This window comes from Ammospiza nelsoni, chromosome 24 (assembly GCF_027579445.1).
Source record: "Ammospiza nelsoni isolate bAmmNel1 chromosome 24, bAmmNel1.pri, whole genome shotgun sequence".
Lineage (NCBI taxonomy): Eukaryota > Metazoa > Chordata > Aves > Passeriformes > Passerellidae > Ammospiza > Ammospiza nelsoni.
This window is the reverse complement of record NC_080656.1, coordinates 4,807,004-4,833,471: the sequence shown is the minus strand read 5'-3', so window position 1 is coordinate 4,833,471 and position 26,468 is coordinate 4,807,004. Positions and strand designations below refer to the sequence as shown.

The window sequence follows — 26,468 nt, the reverse complement described above, 5'->3', positions numbered from 1 at the left end:
CATCTCGCAGGTGATTTAATAAAGTTTATTAAATAGGAAGTGCCGAGCACCCTTCCTATTTCACGTTTCCTCCGGAGTGCGGTGGAGTTTTGAGCTGCATTTTTATTTTTTCCTGAGGCTGAAATTCGCTCACTTGACGGCAGATGGCACAAAATCCTCCCAATTCCCGCTCTCAGGGACGGGATTTTCCCTCGGAATCCAGATTTTCCCCGGAATTATTTCACTCTCAGCTCTGGAATTGAAGCCACAACTTTCAAACCAAACTCACTTTTCCCACACGTCTTTCTTAATCTAAGTTTTAATTTTATTCTTTTTGCTTCCAACCCAATTTTATTTTTTTTTTTCTTTCAATCCTGTTTTAAATTCACGACCTGCAGCTCTGTTTTGCAGTAAAATTGATTCACGATGACCACAAAAACCACAGATTTATCAACCAAATTCCCCCTGAGTGATGCACCTGAAATTTCATGGAAATAGATCCTAATAAATGAGGAATAAAACACACCATTGGTTTGTAATTAATTTTGTCCACTTCACTCAAGCACACACAGCTTCTAAAATAAATAATTATCTTATTAAATTCAGTTTATTTTGACTGTAACAGTCCACACCAAATTCTGAGCAGCTCCAAAGGAGGATCTGCCACAGTGCCACAAAAGCGACTTTTATTTTAATCCAGGCATTTAAAATGGGTTTTCAAGCTGCCTTGCCACATCCACGAGTGTCATTTTTATAATCCAGAGATTTAAAAAATGGATTTTAGGATGCCTTGCCACATCCACGAGTGACATTTTTCAATCCGAGGATTTAAAATGGGTTCTCAAACTGCCTTGCCACATCCACAAGTGTCGTTTTTATGATCAAGGCATTTAAAATGGGTTTTAAGCTGCCTTGCCACTTCCACGAGTGACATTTCTCAATCCGAGGATTTAAAATCGACTTTTAACCAGCTTTACCACACCCCTGAGTGACTTTTTTTATTTTTAAATCCAGGGATTTGAAATCGGTTTCAAGCTGCCTTGCCACATCCACGAGCGCCATTGTTTTAATCAAGGGATTTTAAATATTTTTTTTTTAAGCTGTCTTGCCATTCCCACGAGTGTTATTTTTATAATGGGTTTTCAAGTTGCCTTGCCACATCCATGAGTGCAATTTTTAAATCCAGAGATTTAAAAATGGGTTTTAAGCTGCCCTGCCACTTCCACGAGTGACATATTTTAATCCAGGCATTTAAAATGGGTTTTAAACTGCTTTGACATTTCCACGAGTGACTTTTTTTTGTTTTTTATTTTTTTTTCATAATCCTGGCATTATAAATGGGTTTTAGGCAGCCTTGCCACTTCCATGAGTGACATTTTTGGTTTTTTTAGCCCAGGGAATTTAAATGGGTTTTCAAACAGCCTTGCCACATCCACAACTGTCATTTTTATAATCCAGGCATTTAAAATGGGTTTTAAGCATCCTTGCCACATCCAGGAGTGTAATTTTTATAATCCAGAGATTTTGAAATGGATTTTAAGATGCCTTGCCACATCTACAAGTGACATTTTTATAATCCAGGCATTAAAATGGGTTTTTAGGCAGCCTTGCCAGATCCAGATGTGACACTTTTTTAATCCAAGGATTTAAAATGAATTTTGTAAGCAGCCTTGCCACATCCACGAGTGACTTTTTTTTTTTTTTTTTAATCCAATGATATAATATGGGTTTTTAGGCAGCCTCGCCACTTCCACGAGTGACATTTTTATAATCCAGGCATTTTAAATGGGTTTCAAGCAGCCTTTCCACATGCACAAGTGTCATTTTTATAATCCAGGGATTTAAAATGTTTTTTTGAGCAGCCTTGCCACATCCACGAGTGATATTTTTTAATGCAAGGATTTAAAATGGGTTCTCAAACTGCCTTGCCACATCCTTGCCACATCCACAAGTGTCAATTTTATAATCCAGGCATTTAAAATGGGTTTTTAGGCAGCCTTGCCACTTCCACAATTGACTTTTTTTTTTTTTTAATCCAATAATTTAAAATGGGTTTTAAACTGCCTTGCCACGTCCACAAGCGTCATTTTTTATAATCCAGGCATTTAAAACGGACGGATTAAAAAATGAAAATTGGTTTTTAAGCAGCTTTGCCACATCCACCAGGTGAGCGCTGCCTTGGGAATGGATCCCGGCTCATGGCAGCAGCGGGGTGACCCAGCCCCACATTTCCCTCTTCTTCCCTTTCCCCTCTCCCCGAGCTGAGCCGGTCCCGGCTCGGGGGCAGCGCTGAAATTCCGCCCACCGGTTCCTGCGGGGGCACCGCGCGGTCACGGCGGGCTGAGCTCAAAAGGGAGCGCGGAGGGGAAACCGAGAGCGGCCGAGCCCGGCTCAGCTCAACAGAGCCCGGCTCAGCTCAGCCCAGCTCAGCTCGGCTCAGCTCAGCCCAGCCCAGTGCGGCTCAGCTCAGCCCGGCTCAACCAAGCCAAGCTCAGCTCAGCCCGGGTCAGCTCAACCGAGCCCGGCTCAGCTCAGCTCAGCTCAGCCCGGCTCAACCGAGCCCAGTCCAGCCCAGCTCAGCCCGGCTCAGCTCAGCCCGGGTCAGCTCAACCGAGCCCGGGTCAGCTCAACCGAGCCCAGCTCAGCCCGGCTCAGCCTGGCTCAGCTCAGCCCGGTTCAGCTCAACCGAGCCCAGCCCAGCTCAGCCCGGCTCAGCTCAGCCCAGCCCAGCCCAGCTCAGCCCGGCTCAGCTCAGCCCAGCCCGGCTCAGCCCAGCCCAGCCCAGCATGAGCGTGCCCGGGGCGCTGCTCGCCGTGCCGCTGCTCCTGCTCCAAGGTAAGCCCGGCTTCAGCTCGGCCCAGCTCTGCTCCCCAGCCCTGCTGCGCTGCTGGCACCGGGGTCACAAAGCTATAATGACACCCCTTTCCCGATTTTGTCACCCCTTTCCCGATTTTGTCACCCCATTCCCGATTTTGTCACCCCTTTCTCAATTTTGTCATCCCTTTCCCGATTTTGTCCCGTCCCGGTGTCCTGGCCAACTGGATCTGCTTTTCTAGAGGATCCCTTTTGGGGTGTTCTCTCCCAAATTTGCCCTGAACCAGGACATCGCCCCATTCCCAGTTTTGTTACCCCATTCCCAATTTTGTGCCCCCTTTCCCAATTCATCCTGTCCCGATGTCCTGGCCAATTGGATCTGTTTTTCTAGAGGATCCCTTTTGGGGGTTCTCTCCCAGATTTGCCCTGAACCAGGACATCACCCCATTTCCAGTTTTGTCACCCCTTTCCCAGTTTTGTCACCCCATTCCCAATTTTGTCCCGTCCCGGTGTCCTGGCCAACAGAATCTGCTTTTCTAGAGGAACCACTCTGGGGCTTCTCTCCCAAATTTGCTCAGAACCAGGACATCGCCCCATTCCCAGTTTTTTGTCACCCCATTTAGGAGTTGTCACCCCATTTAGGGGTCAGTGAGCTCACCGAGTCCCAAACCCAGGATCAGTGACACCGAGTTACTCCTGGGTGACACAGCTTTGGGGTATCCAACGATTCTGCCTTAAATTTGGGCAGGGGGTCACTGCTTGCTTTGCCTGGGTCAGAAATCCAAATTTGTCCTTTTTGGTGTGAAGTCAGAGCAACTCAGGGAGAACTTGCAAAGTCTTTTGGAAAAGAAAAGCACTTTAGGTTTTCTGCAGGGTGAATTTGTAGCTGCTGCCTTGGCTTCCAGAATTAATTCAGCTCCATCCATAGGTCAGCAGCCAGGACAAAAACAACTCATTAAATGGGGTGATTTGGGGTCAGAATCTCACAGATAACTGCACCAAAAAAACTCATTCAATGGGGTGGCTGCTGGCTACAATCTCACAGATAACTCTGCACGAAAATTATTAAATGGGGTGGCTCTGGGGGTTACAATCTCACAGACAACTGCACCAAAACTCACTCATTAATTAATTAGAGTAACAGTGGGTTACAGGCTCACAGATAACTGCACCATAATTATTAAATAGGATGATAATGGGTTAGAATCTCACAGATAACTCTGCACCAACCTCATTAAAAGAGTTGGCTCTGTGAGTGACAATCTCACAGATAACTGCACCAAAATTATTAAATAAGATGATTGTGGGTTACAATCGCACAGATAAATGCACCAAAATCAGTAAATAGGGTGATTGTGGGTTATAATCCCACAGATAACTGCATGAAAACTCACTCATTCAATGGGGTGCTTCTGTGGGTGACAATCTCACAGAAAACTGCACCAAAATCATTAAAAGAGTTGGCTCTGTGGATTACAGACTCACAGGTAACTGCACCAAAATTATTAATAGGATGATTGGGGGTTAGAATCTCGCAGAGAAATGCACCAAACTCATTAAATGGGGTGATTGAGGGTTACAGGCTCACAGGTAACTGCACCAAAATTATTAATAGGATGATTGTGGGTTAGAATCTCACAGATAACTGCACCAAAACTTATTAAAAGAGTTGGCTCTGTGAGTTACAGGCTCACAGATAACTGCACCAAACTCATTTAAAGGGTTGGCTCTGTGAGTAGCAGTCTCACAGATAACTGCACCAAAATTATTAAATAGGATGATTGTGGGTTACAATCTCACAGACAACTGCACCAAAACCAGTAAATAGGACGGTAGAGGGTTACAGTCTCACAGACAACTGCACCAAAATCAGTAAATAGGACGATGGAGGGTTACAGTCTCACAGATAACTGCACCAAACTCTCTGGGCAGGGTGGTTGTGGCTCACAGCTCGCTCTGCACCCTGCTCTCAGCGCGAGCCTCAGCGCAAGCAGCTCAGCCACTTCCTGGGGGCTGCAGGAGCAGCAGCCAGAGCCGAACCCTGAGCTCAGATTTGCCTCCTGCAATCCCACCCCAAACTGCTGCTCCCTCTGCCCAAGGATCTCTCCTTGGTGGCAGAGTGGTTATTCCAGGTGGAACAAAAGCCAGCGGCCCTGGAGCTGCCATGGGGACATTCCCACATTTGGTGACCCCAGCGGAGCGCCTGCGCTGGGGAGAGCCGCCCTGTGAGTCACGCTGTGATTAAACCCCATTTCCCAGTGGTTCCCCGTGGAAATTCCATTTCTGCCCCGGGTTGGAACAGCGGCAACAGCCCCAGCTCCTCCTGCTCGGCCTGGCTGCCGTCACCCGCAGAGGTGCGATGTCCCCACGCTGCCGGGGGTGACAGGAAACCACCACGGGGACAGAAATACCCGAGGGGGCTGTGAGAAACCACACAGAGCCCCGGCTGCCTCCAAACAACGCTCACCTCCTGCCACAGCTCCTCCGACAGCCGCAATCCCCACGGGGAACTGTCCTACAGCGAGATAAGGATGGTTCCGGAGGTACAAACATCAAAATTTTCGTACCACCAGAACCAGCTTTTGATTACAAAAGCAGCTTTTGATTACAAAAGCAAAATTCCAGACTAAAAAAAAAAAAAAAAAAAAACCTCATTTCTGAGCGATTTAAATTTTTGAATAATGTGAAAATCTTCCCCAAAGCCCCGAAAGATTCATTTCCCCAAACTGCAGCGGGAACTGGCAGCCGACAGCCACGTGGAAAATCAAATCAAAACACACAAAACAGGAAGGAAAACAAAACTCTCCCGCTGCCCATTTACCCAGCTCCAAGGCAGCAATGTTGGAATTCTCCAGGGTATTTTTGTCTGGAGAAGGCAAAATTCTTTCAAATTATCATCAAATATTCTCACAAAGTGTTTTATCTGCCTTAGAATGGCTGGAGAGGAAAAATACATTTTACTGCCAGCCTGTAAATGAGCTGGGAGAAGAGAGAGTGAAATTTTATAATTTCATTTTAGTAACCTCTGCCAGGCCAGGTTTGGGGTTTTTTTTTTTTTTTCAAAAGAAGTTTCATTTCTGAATAAAAAGCCTAATTTTTAGAGGTGCTGGGAAATCATTCACTGCTCAGTCACACACGGAGCAAATGGGACACAAAATCAGAGAATGGTTTGGGTTGGAAGGGACCTTAAATATTATTTAGTTATAATCATAAAATAAGTGAAAATTGAATGTCTGTGTTTAAATACAGTGCATGAAATGGGTCTGCTTCAGTTCTGTATTGGCTAACAATGATATACTTTCTTGGCTAATAACTAAAATTGGTTTAATAATTATTTAATAATTAATAATCAGGTCATGCCGGCAGGCGGAGACCCCAAACCTTTGTCACACAGATGACCTGTCCAATGAAAATAATCTATTTATATCCCTACAACCATACTGGCAATGTAGAAATATTAAAAAAAAACACTGCAGAAAAAGGAAAATTAACACATCACTCTGTGCAAAACATCCCTGCTTTGCTCCTCGTCACAATTTCCAGTTTGTTTTTCCCCCTGGTGCGCGGCAGGGGCGTTTGCAGGGGCTGACGGTGACTCTGTGGCTCTGAAGGAAGGAGAAAATCTGAACCTGAACTGCACCTTCAGCACCCTCAGCAACCACAACTTCACCCTGCAGTGGCTGAACCCTCGGAATTTCACCATTTTCCTCAACGCCCAGCAGGGTAAGTGTGAAACCAGAGCGGAGGAGCCACAAGTGGTCCGAGGGCCCAGGAGAAGGGGATGAGTGTGCAGATAAATTGGTTACCTTACCCATTGATAACTCTTGTCCTGTTGATAAGCATACCTTGGCAAGAGAAGCCCATAGTAGATATCATCAAAATGCGAAAGCGTTGGCGAGGAACTTTGATTTTGGGCTTATCAGAAGCCAAGGCCACCGTCAGGGCATGTCCAATATGCAGTTATCGTAACGGGGGAATAGGTCTGGGCTGCGGAGTTAATCCTCGAGTTTAGAAATTAATGAGAAATGGCAAATGGACGTCACGCATGTAGCCAGGTTTGGTAGGCTCAAGTACGTGCATGTCACTCTAGATACACAGAGCCACTGTTGGGAAGTTCAGGTGACCAGAGACTGGAAAAGCGCAAAGCCGTGGCCGATTCCAAGTCCTGCACCTGTGAGACAGCGTGTCCTTGGGCCTGGCTGCTGTAGGATAACAAACGGTGACAGAGACATGAGAAAAGGGAGATGTAACCCCTAAGGAACGGGGAAGAGTTCACGGAATAGTTTAACCAATAGATTGCTTGGCTTACAGAATATTCATGAGCTCATTATTTGCTGTATAAGCGTTTGATGCTTTCTTGAATAAACTGGACCTCTGTAATCCATATCAGGAGCCACAAGCGGTCCGAGGGCCCAGGAGAAGGGAATGAGTGTGCAGATAAATTGGTTACCTTACCCTTTGATAACTCTTGTCCTGTTGATAAGCATGCATTGGCAAGAGAAGCCCATAGTAGATATCATCAAAATGCAAAAGCGTTGGCGAGGAACTTTGATTTTGGGCTTATCAGAAGCCAAGGCCACCGTCAGGGCATGTCCAGTATGCAGCTGTCGTAATGGGGGAATAGCTCTGGGCTGCGGAGTTAATCCTCGAGTTTAGAAATTAATGAGAAATGGCAAATGGACGTCACGCATGTAGCCGGGTTTGGTAGGCTCAAGTACGTGCATGTCACTCTAGATACACAGAGCCACTGTTGGGAAGTTCAGGTGACCAGAGACTGGAAAAGCGCAAAGCCGTGGCCGATTCCAAGTCCTGCACCTGTGAGACAGCGTGTCCTTGGGCCTGGCTGCTGTAGGATAACAAACGGTGACAGAGACATGAGAAAAGGGAGATGTAACCCCTAAGGAACGGGGAAGAGTTCACGGAATAGTTTAACCAATAGATTGCTTGGCTTGCAGAATATTCATGAGCTTTTATTTGCTGTACGAGTGTTTGATGCTTTCTTGAATAAACCGGACCTGTGATGAGCCACGTGGCGTCCTGGTCCCCTTCCTACGACACCAAGCTTTTTTCCTGAGCCGGATTTTCTGTTGGGGCAGTTCTGAGGGACCGGAGGTACAAACTGCTGCGCTACTCCAGGGATGAGCTGTCCATCCAGCTCTCCAACCTGACCCTGCAGGATGAGGGAATTTACCGGTGCCTGCGCTACGCCCGGCACGTCAGAGCCCAGCGCCAGAACGTGCAGATTTTGGGTGAGTTCCCTGCCCTGGTCGGGATTTGTACCTGGGGCAGAACAGAGCCAGCTCCTCAAGTGCACACCTGAATTTTTACATTGATTTTTCCCAACAATTTTTACATTGATTTTTCCCATTTTGCTTTTAGCTCAGTCCCCTCCTGTGGCAGCAGCTCTCTGGCCACAGAAAGCAGAAAAATCCTTCCCAGAAAAATCCTGGGAAGCTGTGGGGAGCTTAGAGGAAAAGAATTCAAATAATTATTATCTCTCTTTTTGTAACCACTATTTATAAATATGGTTCTCCAGAATTCAAAGAATTCAAACAGTTCATATAATTATTGTCTCTCTTTCTGTAACCATTGTTTATAGATATGGTTCTCCAGAATTCAAAGAATTCAAGGAATTCAAACAATTCATATAATTATTGTCTCTCTTTCTGTAACCATTGTTTATAGATATGGTTCTCCAGAATTCAAAGAATTCAAACAATTCATATAATTATTGTCTCTCTTTCTGTAACCATTGTTTATAGATATGGTTCTCTAAAATTCAAAGAATTCAAACAATTCAAAGAATTATTGTCTCTCTTTTTGGGACCATTTCTTATAGATATGGTTGTCTAAAATTCAAAGAATTCAAACAATTCAAAGAATTTTAAAAATTCAAGCATTTATTATCTCTCTTTCTGCCATTGTTTATTGATATGTTTCTCCAAAATTCAAAGAATTCAAAGAATTCAAAGAATTCAAACAATTATTATCTCTCTCTGTGACCATTGTTTATAGATATGGTTCTCCAAAATTCAAAGAATGCAAATAATTATTTATTAATATGGTTCTCTAAAATTCAGAGAATTCAAATAATTCAAACAATTCAAAGAATTATTATCTCTCTTTCTGTAACCATTATTTATAAATATGGTTCTCTAAAATTCAAACAATTCAAAGAATCCAAACAATTCAACCAATTATCTTTCTGTAACCATTGTTTATAGATATGGTTCTCTAAAATTCAAACAATTCAAAGAATTTTAAAAATTCAAACAATTATTATCTCTCTGTAACCATTATTTATACAATCTTAGGTTTTAATTGTTTCCATAAAAACTGTAAATTTCTAATTATAAAGTCTTAGGTTTTCCATTATTTCTGTAAGATCTGTAGATTTCTAATAATAAAATATTAAGTTTTAATTGTTTCTATAAGAACTGTAAATTGTTAATAATAAAATCTTAGGTTTTCTATAAGATCCGTAGATTTCTAATTATAAAGCATTAGGTTTTCCATTATTTCTATAAGATCTGTAGATTTCTAATAATAAAATCTTAGGTTTTAATTGTTTCTCTAAGAACTGTAAATTTCTAGTAATAAAGCCTTAGGTTTTCCATTGTTTCCATAAGAATTTTAGATTTCTAACCATAAAGTCTCAGCTTTCTATCAGATCTGTAGATTTCTAATAATAAAATCTTAGGTTTTAATTTTTTCTATAAGAACTGTAAATTTCTAGTAATAAAGTCTTAGGTATTCCATAAAAACTGCAGATTTCTAATAATAAATTCTTAGGGTTTCCGGTGTTTCCAGAAGAACTGTAATAACAAATTATGTCAATAATAATTAATAATTTAATAATAATTATTTCTAATAATAAAGTGGCCTTCATTCCTTCTGGATCACGGAGTCCATGCTGATTATAACCCAGCTGGGGGCTTGCAACACCCTCGGATAATGCTGATAAAATAAAAGAGGAAATAATGCTGATTAAAAAAAAAGAAGAAATAATGCTGATGAAAAAAAGAAATAATGCTGATGAATAAAAGAAATAATGCTGATGAAAAAAAGAAATAATGCTGATGAAAAAAAGAAATAATGCTGATAAAAAGGAGTAGAAAATGCCCCTAAACTGATCCCAAATCTCCCCGTTTCAGCTCCTCCTTCCCAGCCAGTGCTGGAAATCTCGCAGGACGAGGAAAGGGGCATCAAACTCTCCTGCCACACCCAGGGGAGCAGACCCCAGCCCCGGATCTCCTGGCTCTTGGACAATGGCATTGAGCTCCCAGGTAAGAGTTTAAAGGGTCTTTGAGCACTAAAATTGGGGTTTGGGGCAGTTTTGGGGTGGTTAAAGGTGCTGGAGGGGGAAATATCAGCTGGGTCTGTGATTCAGGGCTGCGGCTCTGGGGAACAGTCAGCATTGAATTCCACTGGGATAAATTGAACCCAAAATCCTGGAATTTCAGCACTGAATTGCACAGGGATAAAATAAACCCAAATCCCCTGGAATTTCAGCATTGAATTCCACAGGGATAAAACAAACCCAAAATCCTGGAATTTCAGCATTGAATCACACTGGGATAAAACAAAGCCAAATTCCCTGGAATTTCAGCATTGAATTGCACTGGGATAGAACCCAAAATCCTGGAATTTCAGCATCAAATTCCACAGGGATAAATTGAACCCAAAATCCTGGAATTTCCGAATTGAATTCCACTGGAATAGAACCCAAAATCCTGGAATTTCAGCATTGAATTGCACAGGGATAAAATAAACCCAAATCCCCTGGAATTTCAGCATGAAATTCCACTGGGATAAAACAAACCCAAAATCCTGGAATTTCAGCATTGAATTCCACTGGGATAAACCCAAAATCCTGGAATTTCAGCATCAAATTCCACTGGGATAAAATAAACCCAAACCCTTGGAATTTCAGCATTGAATTCCACAGTGATAAAATAAACCTAAAATCCTGGAATTTCAGCAACAAATTCCACTGGGATAAAACAAACCCAAAATCCTGGAATTTCAGCACTGAATTCCACTGGGATAAAATAAACCCAAACCCTTGGAATTTCAGCACTGAATTGCACAGGGATAAAACAAACCCAAAATCCTGGAATTTCAGCATTGAATTCCACTGGGGTAAAACAAAGCCAAAATCCTGGAATTTCAGCATTGAATCGCACTGGGATAAAGCAAAGCCAAATTCCCTGGAATTTCAGCATGAAATTCCACAGGGATAAAACAAAACCAAAATCCTGGAATTTCTGCACAAAATTCCACAGGGAGAAATTGAACCCAAAATCCTGGATTTTCAGCATTAAATTCCACAGGGATAACACCCAAAATCCTGGAATTTCAGCACTCTGTTCCATTGGGATAAAAGAAACCAAATCCCCTGGAATTTCAGCACGAAATTCCACAGGGATAAAACAAAGCCAAAATGCCCTGGAATTTCAGCATTAAATTCCACTGGAATAAAATAAATCCAAACCCTTGGAACCTCAGCACTAAATTCCACTGGGATAAAATAAACTCAAACCCCTGGAATTTCAGCATTCAGGTCTTAATAAAGTAAAAAATAAAATAAATCTTAAGAATAAATCAGGTTGGCAGATAAAATCTCTGGGATTTTAATGTAAAAAAGAAGTGTTCTAGAGTAGTACATGGTAGAAAAGCAGATTTTTAAATCCTGCCTGTTTTTGGGAAGAGCTGGGATGGGTGTGAGGGTCTGGAAATACCTCAATATATGCTGATATTTATCAGTACATATTGAGATTTAACCTAAACATATTATTTCAATATAATCTCAATATATACTGATATTTTATCCCCCTGGTTTTTATCTCTGTCTCTCGCAGTGTTTTTCTAAAATTAGGGGGTTCCCCAAGCCTGAAACCACCCTGATAAAGTGGATTATTTGTGACACCACAACTCACACTTCAGACACCAAACACGTCCCGCAAGCCAGAATTGAATTTCTCCAATATTTTAACAAAAATCTCTCCTTGCCTTTGGAGCCCAGGGAACCCCTGAGCTGGCACCTCCCAGCCCCAGGAAATTCCCTCGGAGCTGCCTTGGTTCATCCTGGGCTGCCCTTCAGAGCAGCCACTTTTATATGAAAACACGAGACACAAAAATTTAATTGTTTGAAATATAAAAATTCATTGCCTTAATTCAGTATTTCTCCAACTTTCTGTGTTTTTCTCCATTTTTTAAAGGCTTGGAGTGACTCTCTTTCTCCCCCTCCCATCCGCAGCTTTAATCACTTGCTGCAAATATTGACACTAATCAGCAAATAGCTAATAAATGTTAATTAGTGCCACCAGCAGGGCTCAGCAGGGCAGGGCAGCTGCGATTGCTGAGCTGCTGCCAAAGATGAGCTCTGAAATCCTCCTGGAGCTCCGAAATCCTTCTGGAGCTCCGAAATCCTTTGGAGCTTGGAAATCCTTCTGGAGCTCTGAAATCCTTTGGAGCTCTGAAATCCTTTTGGATTTTAAATTTTTAATTTTTATTTTTATTTTATTTTTTATTTTTTATTTTATTCTTTTTTTACTTTACTTTATTTTATTTATTTTTTTTTATTTTATTTTTAGTTTTATTTTTTCCTTTCTATTACTTTATTTCATTTTTTTATTATTTTATTTGACTTTATTTTTTTCTATTTTATTTTTGACTTTATTTTTAAACTTTATTATATTCTTTTTTATTATTTTATTTGACTTTATTTTTCTATTCTATTCTATTCTATTCTATTCTATTCTATTCTATTCTATTCTATTCTATTCTATTCTATTCTATTCTGTTCCATTCCATTCCATTCTATTCCATTCCATTCCATTCTATTACATTTGTTTTATTTTATTATTTTATTTTATTTTATTCTATTTTAATTTTTTATTTTATTTTTTTATTTTTTATTTTATTCTTTTTTTACTTTACTTTATTTTATTCTTTTTATTTTATTCTATTTAATTTTTTAAATTTTATTTTTATTTTTAGTTTTTCCTTTTTATTACTTTATTTTTTATTTTTTATTATTTTACTTGACTTTATTTTTTTCTCTTTTATCCTATTTTTTTTTTGCTTTATTTTATTCTTTTTTATTATTTTATTTCACTTTATTTTTCTGTTCTATTCTATTCCATTCCATTCCATTCTATTCCATTCCATTCTATTCCATTTGTTTTATTTTCTTATTTTATTTTATTTTATTCTATTTTTTTTATTTTATTTTATTTTATTTTATTTTATTTTATTTTATTTTATTTTATTTTATTTTATTTTATTCTATTCTATTTTATTTTATTTTATTCTATTTTATTTTATTTTATTTTATTTTTTCTATTCTATTTTATTTTATTTTATTTATTCTCTTTTATTTTATTCTGGCTCATTTTTAATTTTTTTTTCTCCCCACGGGCCCGCAGGTGACACCAGGCACGAGCTGGGCGCCGATGGGAGCAGCTGGAGCAGCAGGAGCACCCTGAGGGTCCTGAGCTGCAGCCCCGCAGGGACAGCGACGGCCAGCTGTGCCATCGGGCACCCCGCGCTGGGGGCACGGACACTGCTGGCACCTTTCGCCTTCCAGAACCTTCCCAGCCCGGGTACTGCAGCTCTGCCCTCCGATTTCACTGCCCTGAGCTGGTGGAAATGATACAGACACCCAGAAGTGAGGGGTGTGCTTTGAAATGAGGAATCTGGGGCAAAAAATGAGGAATCTGGGGCAAAAAATGAGGAATTGGGGGCACAGAGATTGGTGGCAACTTTCACCTCCCAGAACTTTCCCAGCTCTGGTTCTGCAGCTCTGCTTTCTGATTTCCTGCCCTGAGCTGGTGGAAATGTTCCTGATACACCACACGTGTGGGGGTGCTTTAAAATGAGGAATCTGGGGCAAAAAATGAGGAATCTGGGGGCAAAAAATGAGGAATTGGGGGCACAGAGATTGGTGGCACCTTTCGCCTTCCAGAACCTTCCCAGCCCGGGTACTGCAGCTCTGCCCTCCGATTTCACTGCCCTGAGCTGGTGGAAATGATACAGACACCCAGAAGTGAGGGGTGTGCTTTGAAATGAGGAATCTGGGGCAAAAAATGAGGAATCTGGGGCAAAAAAAATGAGGAATCTGGGGCAAAAAATGAGGAATTGGAGGCAAAAAATGAGGAATCTGGGGCAAAAAATGAGGAATCCGGGCCAAAAAATGAGGAATCAGGGGCAAAAAATGAGGAATCGGGGACACAGAGATTGGTGGCATCCTTCCCTTTCCAGAACTTTCCCAGCTCTGGTTCTGCAGCTCTGCTTTCTGATTTCCTGCCCTGAGCTGGTGGAAATGTTCCTGATACACCACACGTGTGGGGGTGCTTTAAAATGAGGAATCTGGGGGCAAAAAATGAGGAATCTGGGGCAAAAAATGAGGAATTGGGGGCACAGAGATTGGTGGCATCCTTCCCTTTCCAGAACCTTCCCAGCCCGGGTACTGCAGCTCTGCTCTCTGATTTCACTGCCCTGAGCTGGTGAAAATGATACAGATACCCAGAAGTGAGGGGTGTGCTTTGAAATGAGGAATCTGGGGCAAAAAATGAGGATTTGGGGGCACAGAGATTGGTGGCATCTTTCACCTTTCCAGAACCTTCCCAGCCCAGGTACTGTAGCTCTGCTCTCTGATTCAGTGCCCTGAGCTGGTGGAAATGTTCCTGATACACCACACGTGTGGGGGTGCTTTAAAATGAGGAATTGGGGGCAAAAAATGAGGAATCTGGGGGCAAAAAATGAGGAATCTGGGGCAAAAAAATGAGGAATCTGGGACACAGAGATTGGTGGCATCCTTCCCTTTCCAGAACCTTCCCAGCCCAGGTACTGCAGCTCTGCTCTCTGATTCAGTGCCCTGAGCTGGTGAAAATGATACAGACACACACAGAAATGTGTCTTTAAATGAAATGAGGAATCTGGGGGCAAAAAATGAGGAATTGGGGGCACAGAGATTGGTGGCATCTTTCCCCTTCCAGAACCTTCCCAGCCCGGGTACTGCAGCTCTGCCCTCCGATTTCACTGCCCTGAGCTGGTGGAAATGATACAGACACCCAGAAGTGAGGGGTGTGCTTTGAAATGAGGAATCTGGGGCAAAAAATGAGGAATCTGGGGCAAAAAATGAGGAATTGGAGGCAAAAAATGAGGAATCTGGGGCAAAAAATGAGGAATCTGGGGCAAAAAATGAGGAATCTGGGGCACAGAGATTGGTGGCATCCTTCCCTTTCCAGAACTTTCCCAGCTCTGGTTCTGCAGCTCTGCCTCTCCCATTTCCTGCCCTGAGCTGGTGAAAATGTTCCTGATACACCACACGTGTGGGGCTGCTTTAAAATGAGGAATCTGGGGCAAAAAATGAGGAATTGGAGGCACAGAGATTGGTGGCATCCTTCCCTTTCCAGAACCTTCCCAGCCCGGGTACTGCAGCTCTGCTCTCTGATTTCCTGCCCTGAGCTGGTGGAAATGATACAGATACCCAGAAGTGAGGGGTGTGCTTTGAAATGAGGAATCTGGGGCAAAAAATGAGGAATCTGGGGCAAAAAATGAGGAATTGGGGGCACAGATATTGGTGGCAACTTTCACCTCCCAGAACTTTCCCAGCCCGGGTACTGCAGCTCTGCTCTCTGATTTCCTGCCCTGAGCTGGTGAAAATGATACAGACACACACAGAAATGTGTCTTTAAATGAAATGAGGAATATGGGGCAAAAAATGAGGAATTGGAGGCACAGAGATTGGTGGCATCTTTCACCTTCCAGAACCTTCCCAGCCCGGGTACTGCAGCTCTGCCCTCCGATTTCACTGCCCTGAGCTGGTGGAAATGATACAGACACCCAGAAGTGAGGGGTGTGCTTTGAAATGAGGAATCTGGGGCAAAAAATGAGGATTTGGGGGCACAGAGATTGGTGGCATCTTTCACCTTTCCAGAACCTTCCCAGCCCAGGTACTGTAGCTCTGCTCTCTGATTCAGTGCCCTGAGCTGGTGGAAATGTTCCTGATACACCACACGTGTGGGGGTGCTTTAAAATGAGGAATTGGGGGCAAAAAAATGAGGAATCTGGGGGCAAAAAATGAGGAATCTGGGGGCAAAAAATGAGGAATCTGGGGCAAAAAAATGAGGAATCTGGGACACAGAGATTGGTGGCATCCTTCCCTTTCCAGAACCTTCCCAGCCCAGGTACTGCAGCTCTGCTCTCTGATTCAGTGCCCTGAGCTGGTGAAAATGTCCCAGACACACACAGAAATGTGTCTTTAAATGAAATGAGGAGTCTGAGACAAAAAATGGGTTTGGGGCTGTTCATCGGTGGCAGAGCTGAACAGCAGATCCTGCCCCAAGCTCCCCAAGTGTGGCATTCATTCCTCATTTCAGAGCAGGAAAGGGCAGGGAAAATATTCTGAGGGCAGGAAAGGTGAGGGGGGGACTGGAAGTGAGACCCCTGATCAGCCAGAAAACCCAATGAACAATACAGAGAATGGAACACGGCAGAAAATCCAAACAATTCAGGGCACGGAGCAGGACAGAAATCCCAAAAAAACAATGCAAGGCTTGGAGCAGGGCAGAAAACCCAATAAAAATCTAGAGCATGGAGCAGGGCAGAAAACCCAATAAAACATCCAGAGAATAGAGCAGGGCAGAAAACGCAAACAGTGCAAGGCATGGAGCAGGGCAGAAAAACCAAAAAATACAGAGCATGGAGCAGGGCAGAAAACCCAATAAAAATCCAGAGTATGAAGCAGAGTATGAAGGCAGAAAATCCAGATAATACAGAGCATGGAGCAGGGCAGAAAACCCAATAAAAATCCAGAGCAGGGCAGAAAACCCAAATAATGCAGAGCACGGAGCAGGGCAGGATGGTTTTTCAAGGATCTGTTCAGTGGCAAAGCCTCTTCTGATTTTTGTCATTATTTTTGGTGCGTTTCTTCAGGCTGCAAGCAAGCAAGCAGACCTTCAGAGGATGCAGAAGTTCCCAGCTCATCAGAGAATCCAGCAGTTCCCAGTTCTCCAGAAAATGCAGCAGGTACCAACCCATCTGCATCCCCAAAAAATTCAGAAGTTTCCAGCCCTTCTGCATCCCCAAAAGAACCAGGAGTTTCCAGCCCTTCTGCATCCCCAGAGAATCCAGAAACTTCCAGCCCTTCAGCATCTCCAAAAGATCCAGAAGTTCCCAGCCCTTCTGCATCCCCAGAGAATACAGAATTTTCCAGCAGCCCCTCTGCATCCCCAAATGATCCAGGAGTTCTCAGCCCCTCTGCATCCCAAAAAAATCCAGGAGTTTCCAGCCCTTCTGCATCCCCAGAGAATACAGAATTTTCCAGCCCCTCTGCATCCCCAAAAGATCCAAAAGTTTCCATCCCTTCTGCATCTCCAAATGATCCAGGAGTTTCCAAATCTTCTGCATCCCCAGAGAACCCAGAAACTTCGACCCCCTCTGCATCCCCAAGGAGTCCAGAACTTTCCAGCCCTTCTGCATCCCCAAAAGATCCAGAAGTTTCCAGCCCCTCTGCATCCCCAGGGATTCCAGCAGTTCCAGCCCAGCCGAAGCTCACGGATGTCACACTGCACGGTGAGTTCGGTCTCAGCCGCCTGAGTTTCTCCGAGCTGAAATGACATTTTCGGAGATTTATTTTACAGAGATGCCGCCGGGCACGGCGTTCCATCGCACGTCCCAGAGCAGGGTGGGACACAGGGCACAGCGTTTCCTGCCAAAGTTCCTCTCCTTGGAGGAAAAAAGGGCAGGAGCAGGGTGGGAGCCGGGCTGGGATGCTCCGATGGGCTGCACTAGATGGCACTGTGCAGCAATTCTTCACAGAATTCACAAAATCACAGAATTCACAGAATTTAGAGAATCGCAGAATCGCAAGGTTGGAGGAAATCCTAAAGACCATCGAGTCCAACCCAGCCCCAACCCCTCACCCAAACCCTGGCACCCAGTGCCACATCCAGGCTTTGTTAAACACACCCAGGGATGGGGACTCCACCACCTCCTAGGGCAGAATATTCTAGAATTCATCACCCTTTCTGGAAAAAAATTTATCACCCTTTCTGGAAAAAACTTTATCACCCTTTCTCTAAAAAACTTTATCACCCTTTCTCTAAAAACCTTTTCCCGGTATCCCACCCGTATTTCCCTTGGTGCAGCTCGAGGCTGTGTGCTCTGGTCGTGTCAGTTCCTGCAGAAAGAGAGGAATTCAAGCAGTAGCAAAAGGGGAAGATTTTAGAAAATCTTAAAGAATAGAATGGGGTAGCAGGGAGGAAATTCTGGGGAGCACAGCTGGAAAAATCAGTTTGTTTTAGGAACCAGTGTAAGCGATGAAAAGGATCACTGGAAGATTTTGGAAAGGAAAAAGCAGACATAACTAAAGGAAAGGGAAAAGAAATATACAAATATACAAATATACAAATATATATAAATATATAAATATATACCTATATTACATATACAAATATATACATAGATACATAGATACATATATAAATATATATAAGGAAAACTATAAATATTTCCTTTTATGTATAAATTATATAAATAAATAACACATTTTAAATGAAATAGATAAAAGTAAAAAGAATACATAACTGCAAAAATACCTCTTTGCTCCAATCAGATTTCCCCTACGGGGAAGAATCTTGATTTTTCAGGAATGCATCATTGGGGTGAATAATTTCTCTTTGAATTCCCAGCACATTTAACAGCACAAACCTGTGTGATTTTACAGAGCAAAATCCCGAATCCAAAGGGCTCCTGAGGAAGGAGAAGAATCTCCTGCTGCCCATGCTGGTGGCTGCTCTGGTCCTGGTGCTGCTCATCATCGTGCTGCTGTTCATGGTGAAGCTGAAGAAAGCTCACGGGGCGTGGAGGAGAGGTGAGGAACAGGAATCGGGGGCTCCAGGCCAGCCCTGGGGTGCTCAGAGGGAGAAATCCCCAAATTTGGGACTCTCTGGGTTTTTGTGAGATGATGTGATCTCTGCCAAGGCAATGAGATCCCCATTTTCTAACTCTTTTCTCATAATTTTTGTGAGATGATGGTGTATGAGGGGATGGTGATCTCTCTCGGGCTGAGAAATCGCCATTTTCTAACTTTCCTCTCAGGATTTTTATGAGATGATGGCGATCTCTCTCTCAGGCTGATGAGATCCCATTTTGGGACTCTTCTGTCAGGATTTTTGGGAGATGATGGTGATCTCTGTCAAGCTGATAAAATCCCCATCTTGTGACTCCTCTCTCACAATTTTTGTGAGATGATGGTGATCTTTCTCAGGCTGATAAATCCCCATTTTCTAACCCTTCTCTCAGGATTTTTATGAGATTTTTTTTTTTGTGAGGTGATGGTGATCTCTGTCAGGCTGAAACATCTCCATTTTCTAACTCTTCTCTCAGGAATTTTGGGAGATAACGGTGTATGAGATGGTGGTGATCTCTGTCAAGCTGATAAATTCCCAATTTATTACTCTTCTCTCATTATTTTTATGTGATGATGGTGATCTCTGTCAAGCTGAGAAATTCCCATTTTCTAACTCTTCTCTCAGAATTTTTATGAGATGGTGGTGATCTCTCTCAGACTGATAAAATCCCCAAATTATGATTCTTCTCTCAGGATTTTTCTGAGGTGATGGTGATCTCTGTCAGGCTGAGAAATCTCCAATTTCTAACTCTTCTCTCAGAATTTTTGTGAGATGATGGTGATCTCTCTCAGGCTGAGAAATTCCCATTTTCTAACTCTTCTCTCAGAATTTTTATGAGATTTGTTTTTTGTGAGGTGATGGTGATCTCTGTCAGGCTGAAACATCTCCATTTTCTAACTCTTCTCTCAGGAATTTTGGGAGATAACGGTGTATGAGATGGTGGTGATCTCTCTCAGGCTGAGAAATCTCCAATTTCTAACTCTTCTCTCATTATTTTTGTGAGATGGTGGTGATCTCTGTCAAACTGAGAAATTCCCGTTTTCTAGCTCTTCTCTCAGGATTTTTGTGAGGTGATGGTGATCTCTGTCCAGCTGAGAAATCTCCAGTTTCTAACTCTTCTCTCATTATTTTTGTGAGGTGATGGTGATCCCTCTCAGGCTGATGAGATCCCCATTTTGGGACACTCAGGATGTTTATGAGATGGTGGTGATCCCTGTCAGGCTGAGAAATTCCCATTTTCTAACTCTTCTCTCAGAAATTTTATGAGATGGTGGTGATCTCTGTCAGGCTGATAAAATCCCCAAATTATGATTCTTCTCTCAGGATTTTTGTGAGGTGATGGTGATCTCTGTCAGGCTGATAAATCCCCAATTTCTAACTCTTCTCTCATTATTTTTATGTGATGATGGTGATCTCTGTCAGGCTGATGAGATCCCATTTTGTGACTCTCAGGATGTTTATGAGATGATGGTGATCTCTGTCAAGCTGATAAATTCTCAATTTATGACTCTTCTCTCAGGATTTTTCTGAGGTGATGGTGATCTCTGTCAGGCTTAGAAAATCCCCATTTTTTAATTCTTCTCTCAGAATTTTTCTGAGGTGATGGTGATCTCTGTAAGGCTGAGAAATCTCCAATTTCTAACTCTTCTCTCATTATTTTTGTGAGATGATGGTGATCTCTGTCAAGATGAGAAATTCCCAATTTCTAGCTCTTCTCTCAGGATTTTTGTGAGGTGATGGTGATCTCTGTCAGGCTGAGAAATCCCAATTTTCTAACTCTTCTCTCAGGAGTTTTGTGAGATGATGGTGATCTCTGTCAAGCTGATAAATTCCCAATTTCTAACTCTTCTCTCAGGATTTTTGTGAGATGATGGTGATCTCTGTCAAGATGAGAAATTCCCAATTTCTAGCTCTTCTGTCAGGATTTTTCTGAGGTGATGGTGATCTCTGTCAGGCTTAGAAAATCCCCATTTTTTAATTCTTCTCTCAGGATTTTTGGGAGATGGTGGTGATCTCTCTCAGGCTGAGAAATTCCCATTTTCTAACTCTTCTCTCATTATTTTTATGTGATGATGATGATCTCTGTCAGGCTGATAAATCCCCAATTTCTAACTCTTCTCTCATTATTTTTGTGAGATAATGGTGATCTCTGTCAGGCTGAGAAATCCTCATTTTGTGACTCTTCTCTCAGAATTTTTATGCTCAAGGCAAAGTGTGAGAAGGAAGAATGGAAAAAAAATCTCATTCTCATAATTAAAATGTATGCGGTTTTTATTATTTAATTATTTTAAAATTCATTTCTATTTTTAAATGGTTTAATTTTTTTAATTTCATTTAATTAAATTTGAATAATTTAATTTAAATTAATTTTTGTGGGTTTTTTCCACAGAAAATGATGCTTCAGAGCAAACACTGGAGAGTTATAAATCCAGATCTAATGAAGAGAGTCCAGGCCATGAGAAGAACGGACAAGGTAAAAATCTTTAATTAACATATTCTTGGAAATATGTTCTTGTTTTCAATAACAAATAATTCTTGTTTTGTTTAATTATAATAAATAATTATCATAATAATATTATAAATGTTATAATATTTTAATATTAAATTAATGTTATAATATTTAATTATAACAAATAATTCTTGTTGTATTATAATTTGTTTAATTATAATAAATAATTACCATAATAACATTATAAATTTTATCATAATTATCATTTTCAATTAATATTATAATAGTTAATGATAACAAATAATGCTTATTTATTTAATTATAATAAATATTTCTTGGCTTATTTAATTGCTACTGACTGTGGCCAGGGCAGGTGGGAGCCATTAATACTAAATACTAGATATCAGATAAATAAATAAGCAAAATAAATATAATAATTATTATTATTTTTCATTGTATTTATTAATACCAAATACTCGATAATAAATAATAAATAATAAATAATAGATAATGGATAATAGATAATAGATAATAGATAATAGATAATAGATAATAGATAATAGATAATAGATAATAGATAATAGATAATAGATAATAGATAATAGATAATAGATAATAGATAATGGATAATAAATAATAAATATGTGCCGTTTTTTAGCTGGAAATCCCAAATCCAACATGCAATATGTAACAGAAGAACACGTGGAAACCCCAGAGAAGAATCTGGAAACTGCAGAGAAAAATCCAGAATGCCCAGAGAAGAACCCAGGTGACAAAATCGCGGCAATAAATGAGGAAATATTCGCGAGTGGAAGGGAGACAGACGTGTAACAGCGCAGGAAACTGCAATTTCCTGATATTTATGTTAAAGTTTTCAGGGATCCTGGTTTGAAGGAGCAGGAGGGACAGGGAGCTCCATCTGGGGGTGCTTTTGTCCTGCGACCCTGGCCTGGGTCACCTGGGACCTTCAGAACATGTCAGGAACCTGTGCCACCATCAGCTCAGCACCCCCAGCAGCAATCAGCGCCCTGAGAGGACACCCAGACCCAAATTAGGACATTTATTGTTGATTTTGTCACCTCCCCTGTGACCACAGGTGATACAAACCTGCTGTGACTTTTCTTTTCTCCCTGTGTCCCCAAAGCTGTCACCCAGCCGGGCAGGGTGGTGGGGCTGGAGCTCCTGGAAACGTGGCCTGGGTCACCTGGGACCTTCAGAACATGTCAGGAACCTCTGCCACCATCAGCTCATCACCTTCAGTGCCCTGGCAGGACACCCAGACCCAAATTAGGACATTTATTGTTGATTTTGTCACCTCTTCTGTGACCACAGGTGCTACAAACCCGCTGTGACTTTTCTCCCTGGGACTCCTGGAACCTTCAGAACATGTCATGAACCTGTGCCACCATCAGCTCAGCACCCTCAGCACTCTGAGAGGACACCCAGACCCAAATTAGGACATTTATGATTGATTTTGTCACCTCCCCTGTGACCACAGGTGATACAAACCCGCTGTGACTTTTCTTTTCTCTCTGTGTCCCCAAAGCTGTCACTGAGCCGGGCAGGGAGGTGGGGCTGGAGCTCCTGGAGACCTGGCCTGGGTCACCTGGGACCTTCAGGGCATTTCACAAAGCTCTGCCACCAACAGCTCAGCACCTCAGGAAACCTGGTCTGAGACACCTGGAACCTTCAGAACATGTCAGGAACCTCTGCCTTGAACAGCTCAGCGCCCCCAGCAGCAATCAGCACCCTGAGAGGACATCCAGACCCAAATTAGGATATTTATGATTGATTTTGTCACCTCCCCTGTGACCACAGGTGCTACAAACCCGCTGTGACTTTATTTTTCTCCCTGGGACTCCAAACCAGGAAACGTGGCCTGGGTCACCTGGGACCTTTAGAACACGTCATGAACCTCTGCCACCATCAGCTCATCACCTTCAGTGCCCTGGCAGGACACCCAGACCCAAATTAGGACATTTTATTGTTGATTTTGTCACCTCTTCTGTGACCACAGGTGATACAAACCTGCTGTGACTTTTCTTTCCTCCCTGGGACTCCAAACCAGGAAACCTGGCCTGAGTCATCTGGAACCTTCAGAACATGTCATGAACCTGTGCCACCATCAGCTCAGCACCCTCAGCGCCCTGAGAGGACACCCAGACCCAAATTAGGACATTTATTGTTGATTTTGTCACCTCCCCTGTGACCACAGGTGATACAAACCTGCTGTGACTTTTCTTTCCTCCCTGGGACTCCAAACCAGGAAACCTGGCCTGGGTCACCTGGGACCTTCAGAGCACATCAGGAACCTCAGCCACCATCAGCTCAGCACCCTCAGCGCCCTGAGAGGACACCCAGACCCAAATTAGGACATTTATGATTGATTTTGTCACCTCCCCTGTGACCAATGGTGATACAAACCCGCTGTGACTTTTCTTTTCTCTCTGTGTCCCCAAAGCTGTCACTGAGCCGGGCAGGGAGGTGGGGCTGGAGCTCCTGGAAACCTGGCCTGGGTCACCTGGGACCTTCAGAACATGTCAGGAACCTCTGCCACCAACAGCTCAGCACCTCAGGAAACCTGGCCTGAGACACCTGGAACCTTCAGAACATGTCAGGAACCTCTGCCTTGAACAGCTCAGCGCCCCCAGCAGCAATCAGCACCCTGAGAGGACATCCAGACCCAAATTAGGACATTTATTGTTGATTTTGTCACCTCCCCTGTGACCACAGGTGCTACAAACCCGCTGTGACTTTATTTTTCTCCCTGGGACTCCAAACCAGGAAACCTGGCCTGGGTCACCTGGGACCTTCAGAGCACATCAGGAACCTCAGCCACCAACAGCTCAGCACCTCAGGTGCTCCTGGAAACCTGGCCTGGGTCACCTGGAACCTTCAGAGCACATCAGGAACCTCAGCCACCATCAGCTCAGCACCCTCAGCGCCCTGGCAGGACACCCAGACCCAAATCAAGATATTTATGATTGATTTTGTCACCTCCTCTGTGAGCACAGGTGCTATAAACCCGCTGTGACTTTTCTCTTTTCTCCATGGGACCCCAAACCCGGACTTGCAGCTGGGTTTAACCAAGCTGGGAAGCGGCCTGATGGTTAAAGGGTTAAAAATAAAAAAAAATTAAAAAACAACAGAAATTGACCCAAATTATTCAATGGTTTGATGGTTCTGTGAAGGGGGTGTTCCCCATGGGACTGCCCCAAGTGGCCTGATGGGCAAAGGGTTAAAAATTAAAGAAAAACAACAGAGATTGACCCAAATGATTCGATGGTTTGATGGCTCTGTGAAGGGGATGTTCCCCATGGGACTGCCCCAAAGTGGCCTGATGGGTAAAGGGTTAAAAATTAAAAAAAAAAAAACAAAAACAACAGAAATTGACCCAAATGATTCGATGGTTTCATGTTCTGTGAAGGGGTGTCCCCATGGCACGGCTCAAATGGGGCAGCAGAAGAGCTGGGGCTCCTCCAGGGCTTTCCAGGAGCCCTTCCTGCTCCAGGAGGGTAAAAGTCAATCCCTAAAATAAAGGAAGTATGAATTACAACCATTTTTGCCATTTGCAGAATCCCAGAATATTGATTTATTTATTTAGGTGTGAATTACAACCATTTTTGCCATTTGCAAAGAATCACAGAACAGTGATTCGCATTTAAATGTGAATTACAATGATTTTTGTCATTTGCACCGTCACAGAATGGTGATTTACATTTAAATGTGAATTACAGCGATTTTTGCCAATTGCAGAATCACGGAATGTTGATTTATTTAAATGTGAATTGCAATGATTTTTTTCATTTGCAGAACATGAAAAATGTGTTTTTCACACAGAATCACAGAATAGTGATTTACATTTAAGTGTGAATTACCATTTTTGCCATTTGCAGAATCCCAGAATATTGATTTATTTAAGTGCGAATTACAATGATTTTTGACATTTGCACAATCACAGAATGGTGATTTATATTTAAATGTGAATTACACTGGTTTTTGTCAGAATCACAGAATGGTGATTTACATTTATATGTGAATTACACTGATTTTTGTCATTTGCAGAATATGAAAAATGTGTTTTTCACACAGAATCACAGAATGGTGATTTATATTTAAATGAGAATTATTGCACTATCACAGAATAGTGATTTACATTTAAATGTGAATTACACTGATTTTTGTCAGAATCACAGAAATATTTCCATGTTTCAGTGGAAATAATTCCATTTCTCAGTGGAAATAGTAATTCCATGTTTCAGTGGAAATTATTCCACGTTTCAATGGAAACAATCCCATTTTTCAGTGGAAATAATTCCATGTTTCAGTGGAAATACTTCTGTGTTTCAATGGAAATAATTGCAGTTTCCAATGGAAATAACTCCATTTTTCAGTGGAAGTAATTCCATGTTTCAATGGAAATACTTCTGTTTCCCCATGGAAATAATTCCGTTTTCCAATGGAAATAATTGCAGTTTCCAATGGAAATCATTCCATTTTCCAATGGAAATCATTCCATGTTTCAAGGGAAATAATTCCGTTTTCCAACACAAATAATTCCACTTTCCGATGGAAACAATAATTCCAATCTTCAGCGGAACGCGGCTGCTCCCGGCCGCTACCACCGCGCCCGCGGCAGGGGGGGATCCGCGCTCCCCCCGCCCCGGTGGGTGCGGCCGGCGTCCCCGGGGTTGCCGTGGCAACGGGGACAGCGCGGCACGGCCCGGAACGGGCCCGGCACGGCGGGACAGGGACAGGGACAGGGACAGGGACACGGGAACGGCGGTGAGAGGGACCGGGACACGGGACAGGGACAGGGACAGAGACACGGGACAGGGACAGGGACACGGGACAGGGACAGGGACACGGGAACGGCGGTGAGAGGGACCGGGACACGGGACAGGGACAGAGACACGGGACAGGGACAGGGACACGGGAACGGCGGTGAGAGGGACCGGGACACGGGACAGGGACACGGGACAGGGACAGGGACACGGGAACGGCGGTGAGAGGGACCGGGACACGGGACAGGGACACGGGACAGGGACAGGGACACGGGAACGGCGGTGAGAGGGACAGGGACACGGGACAGGGACACGGGACAGGGACAGGGACACGGGAACGGCGGTGACAGGTACAGGGACACGGGACAGGGACAGGGACACGGGAACGGCGGTGAGAGGGACCGGGACACGGGACAGGGACAGGGACACGGGAACGGCGGTGAGAGGGACAGGGACACGGGACAGGGACACGGGACAGGGACAGGGACACGGGAACGGCGGTGAGAGGGACCGGGACAC

General features: G+C 43.0%; 1 protein-coding gene across 1 annotated transcript; it reads left to right on the top strand.

Moving 5' to 3' along the window:
* Window positions 1-2,765: 2,765 nt before the first annotated feature.
* CRTAM (cytotoxic and regulatory T cell molecule) lies at window positions 2,766-21,996 on the top strand. The gene is made up of 10 exons (XM_059488463.1): window positions 2,766-2,814; window positions 6,364-6,516; window positions 7,890-8,042; window positions 9,948-10,079; window positions 13,224-13,400; window positions 16,738-16,830; window positions 16,867-17,347; window positions 18,495-18,676; window positions 21,106-21,189; window positions 21,824-21,996. Exons 1-10 carry the CDS (start codon window positions 2,766-2,768, stop codon window positions 21,994-21,996), a joined length of 1,677 nt encoding a protein of 558 aa, XP_059344446.1.
* The last annotated feature ends 4,472 nt before the right edge of the window (window positions 21,997-26,468 follow it).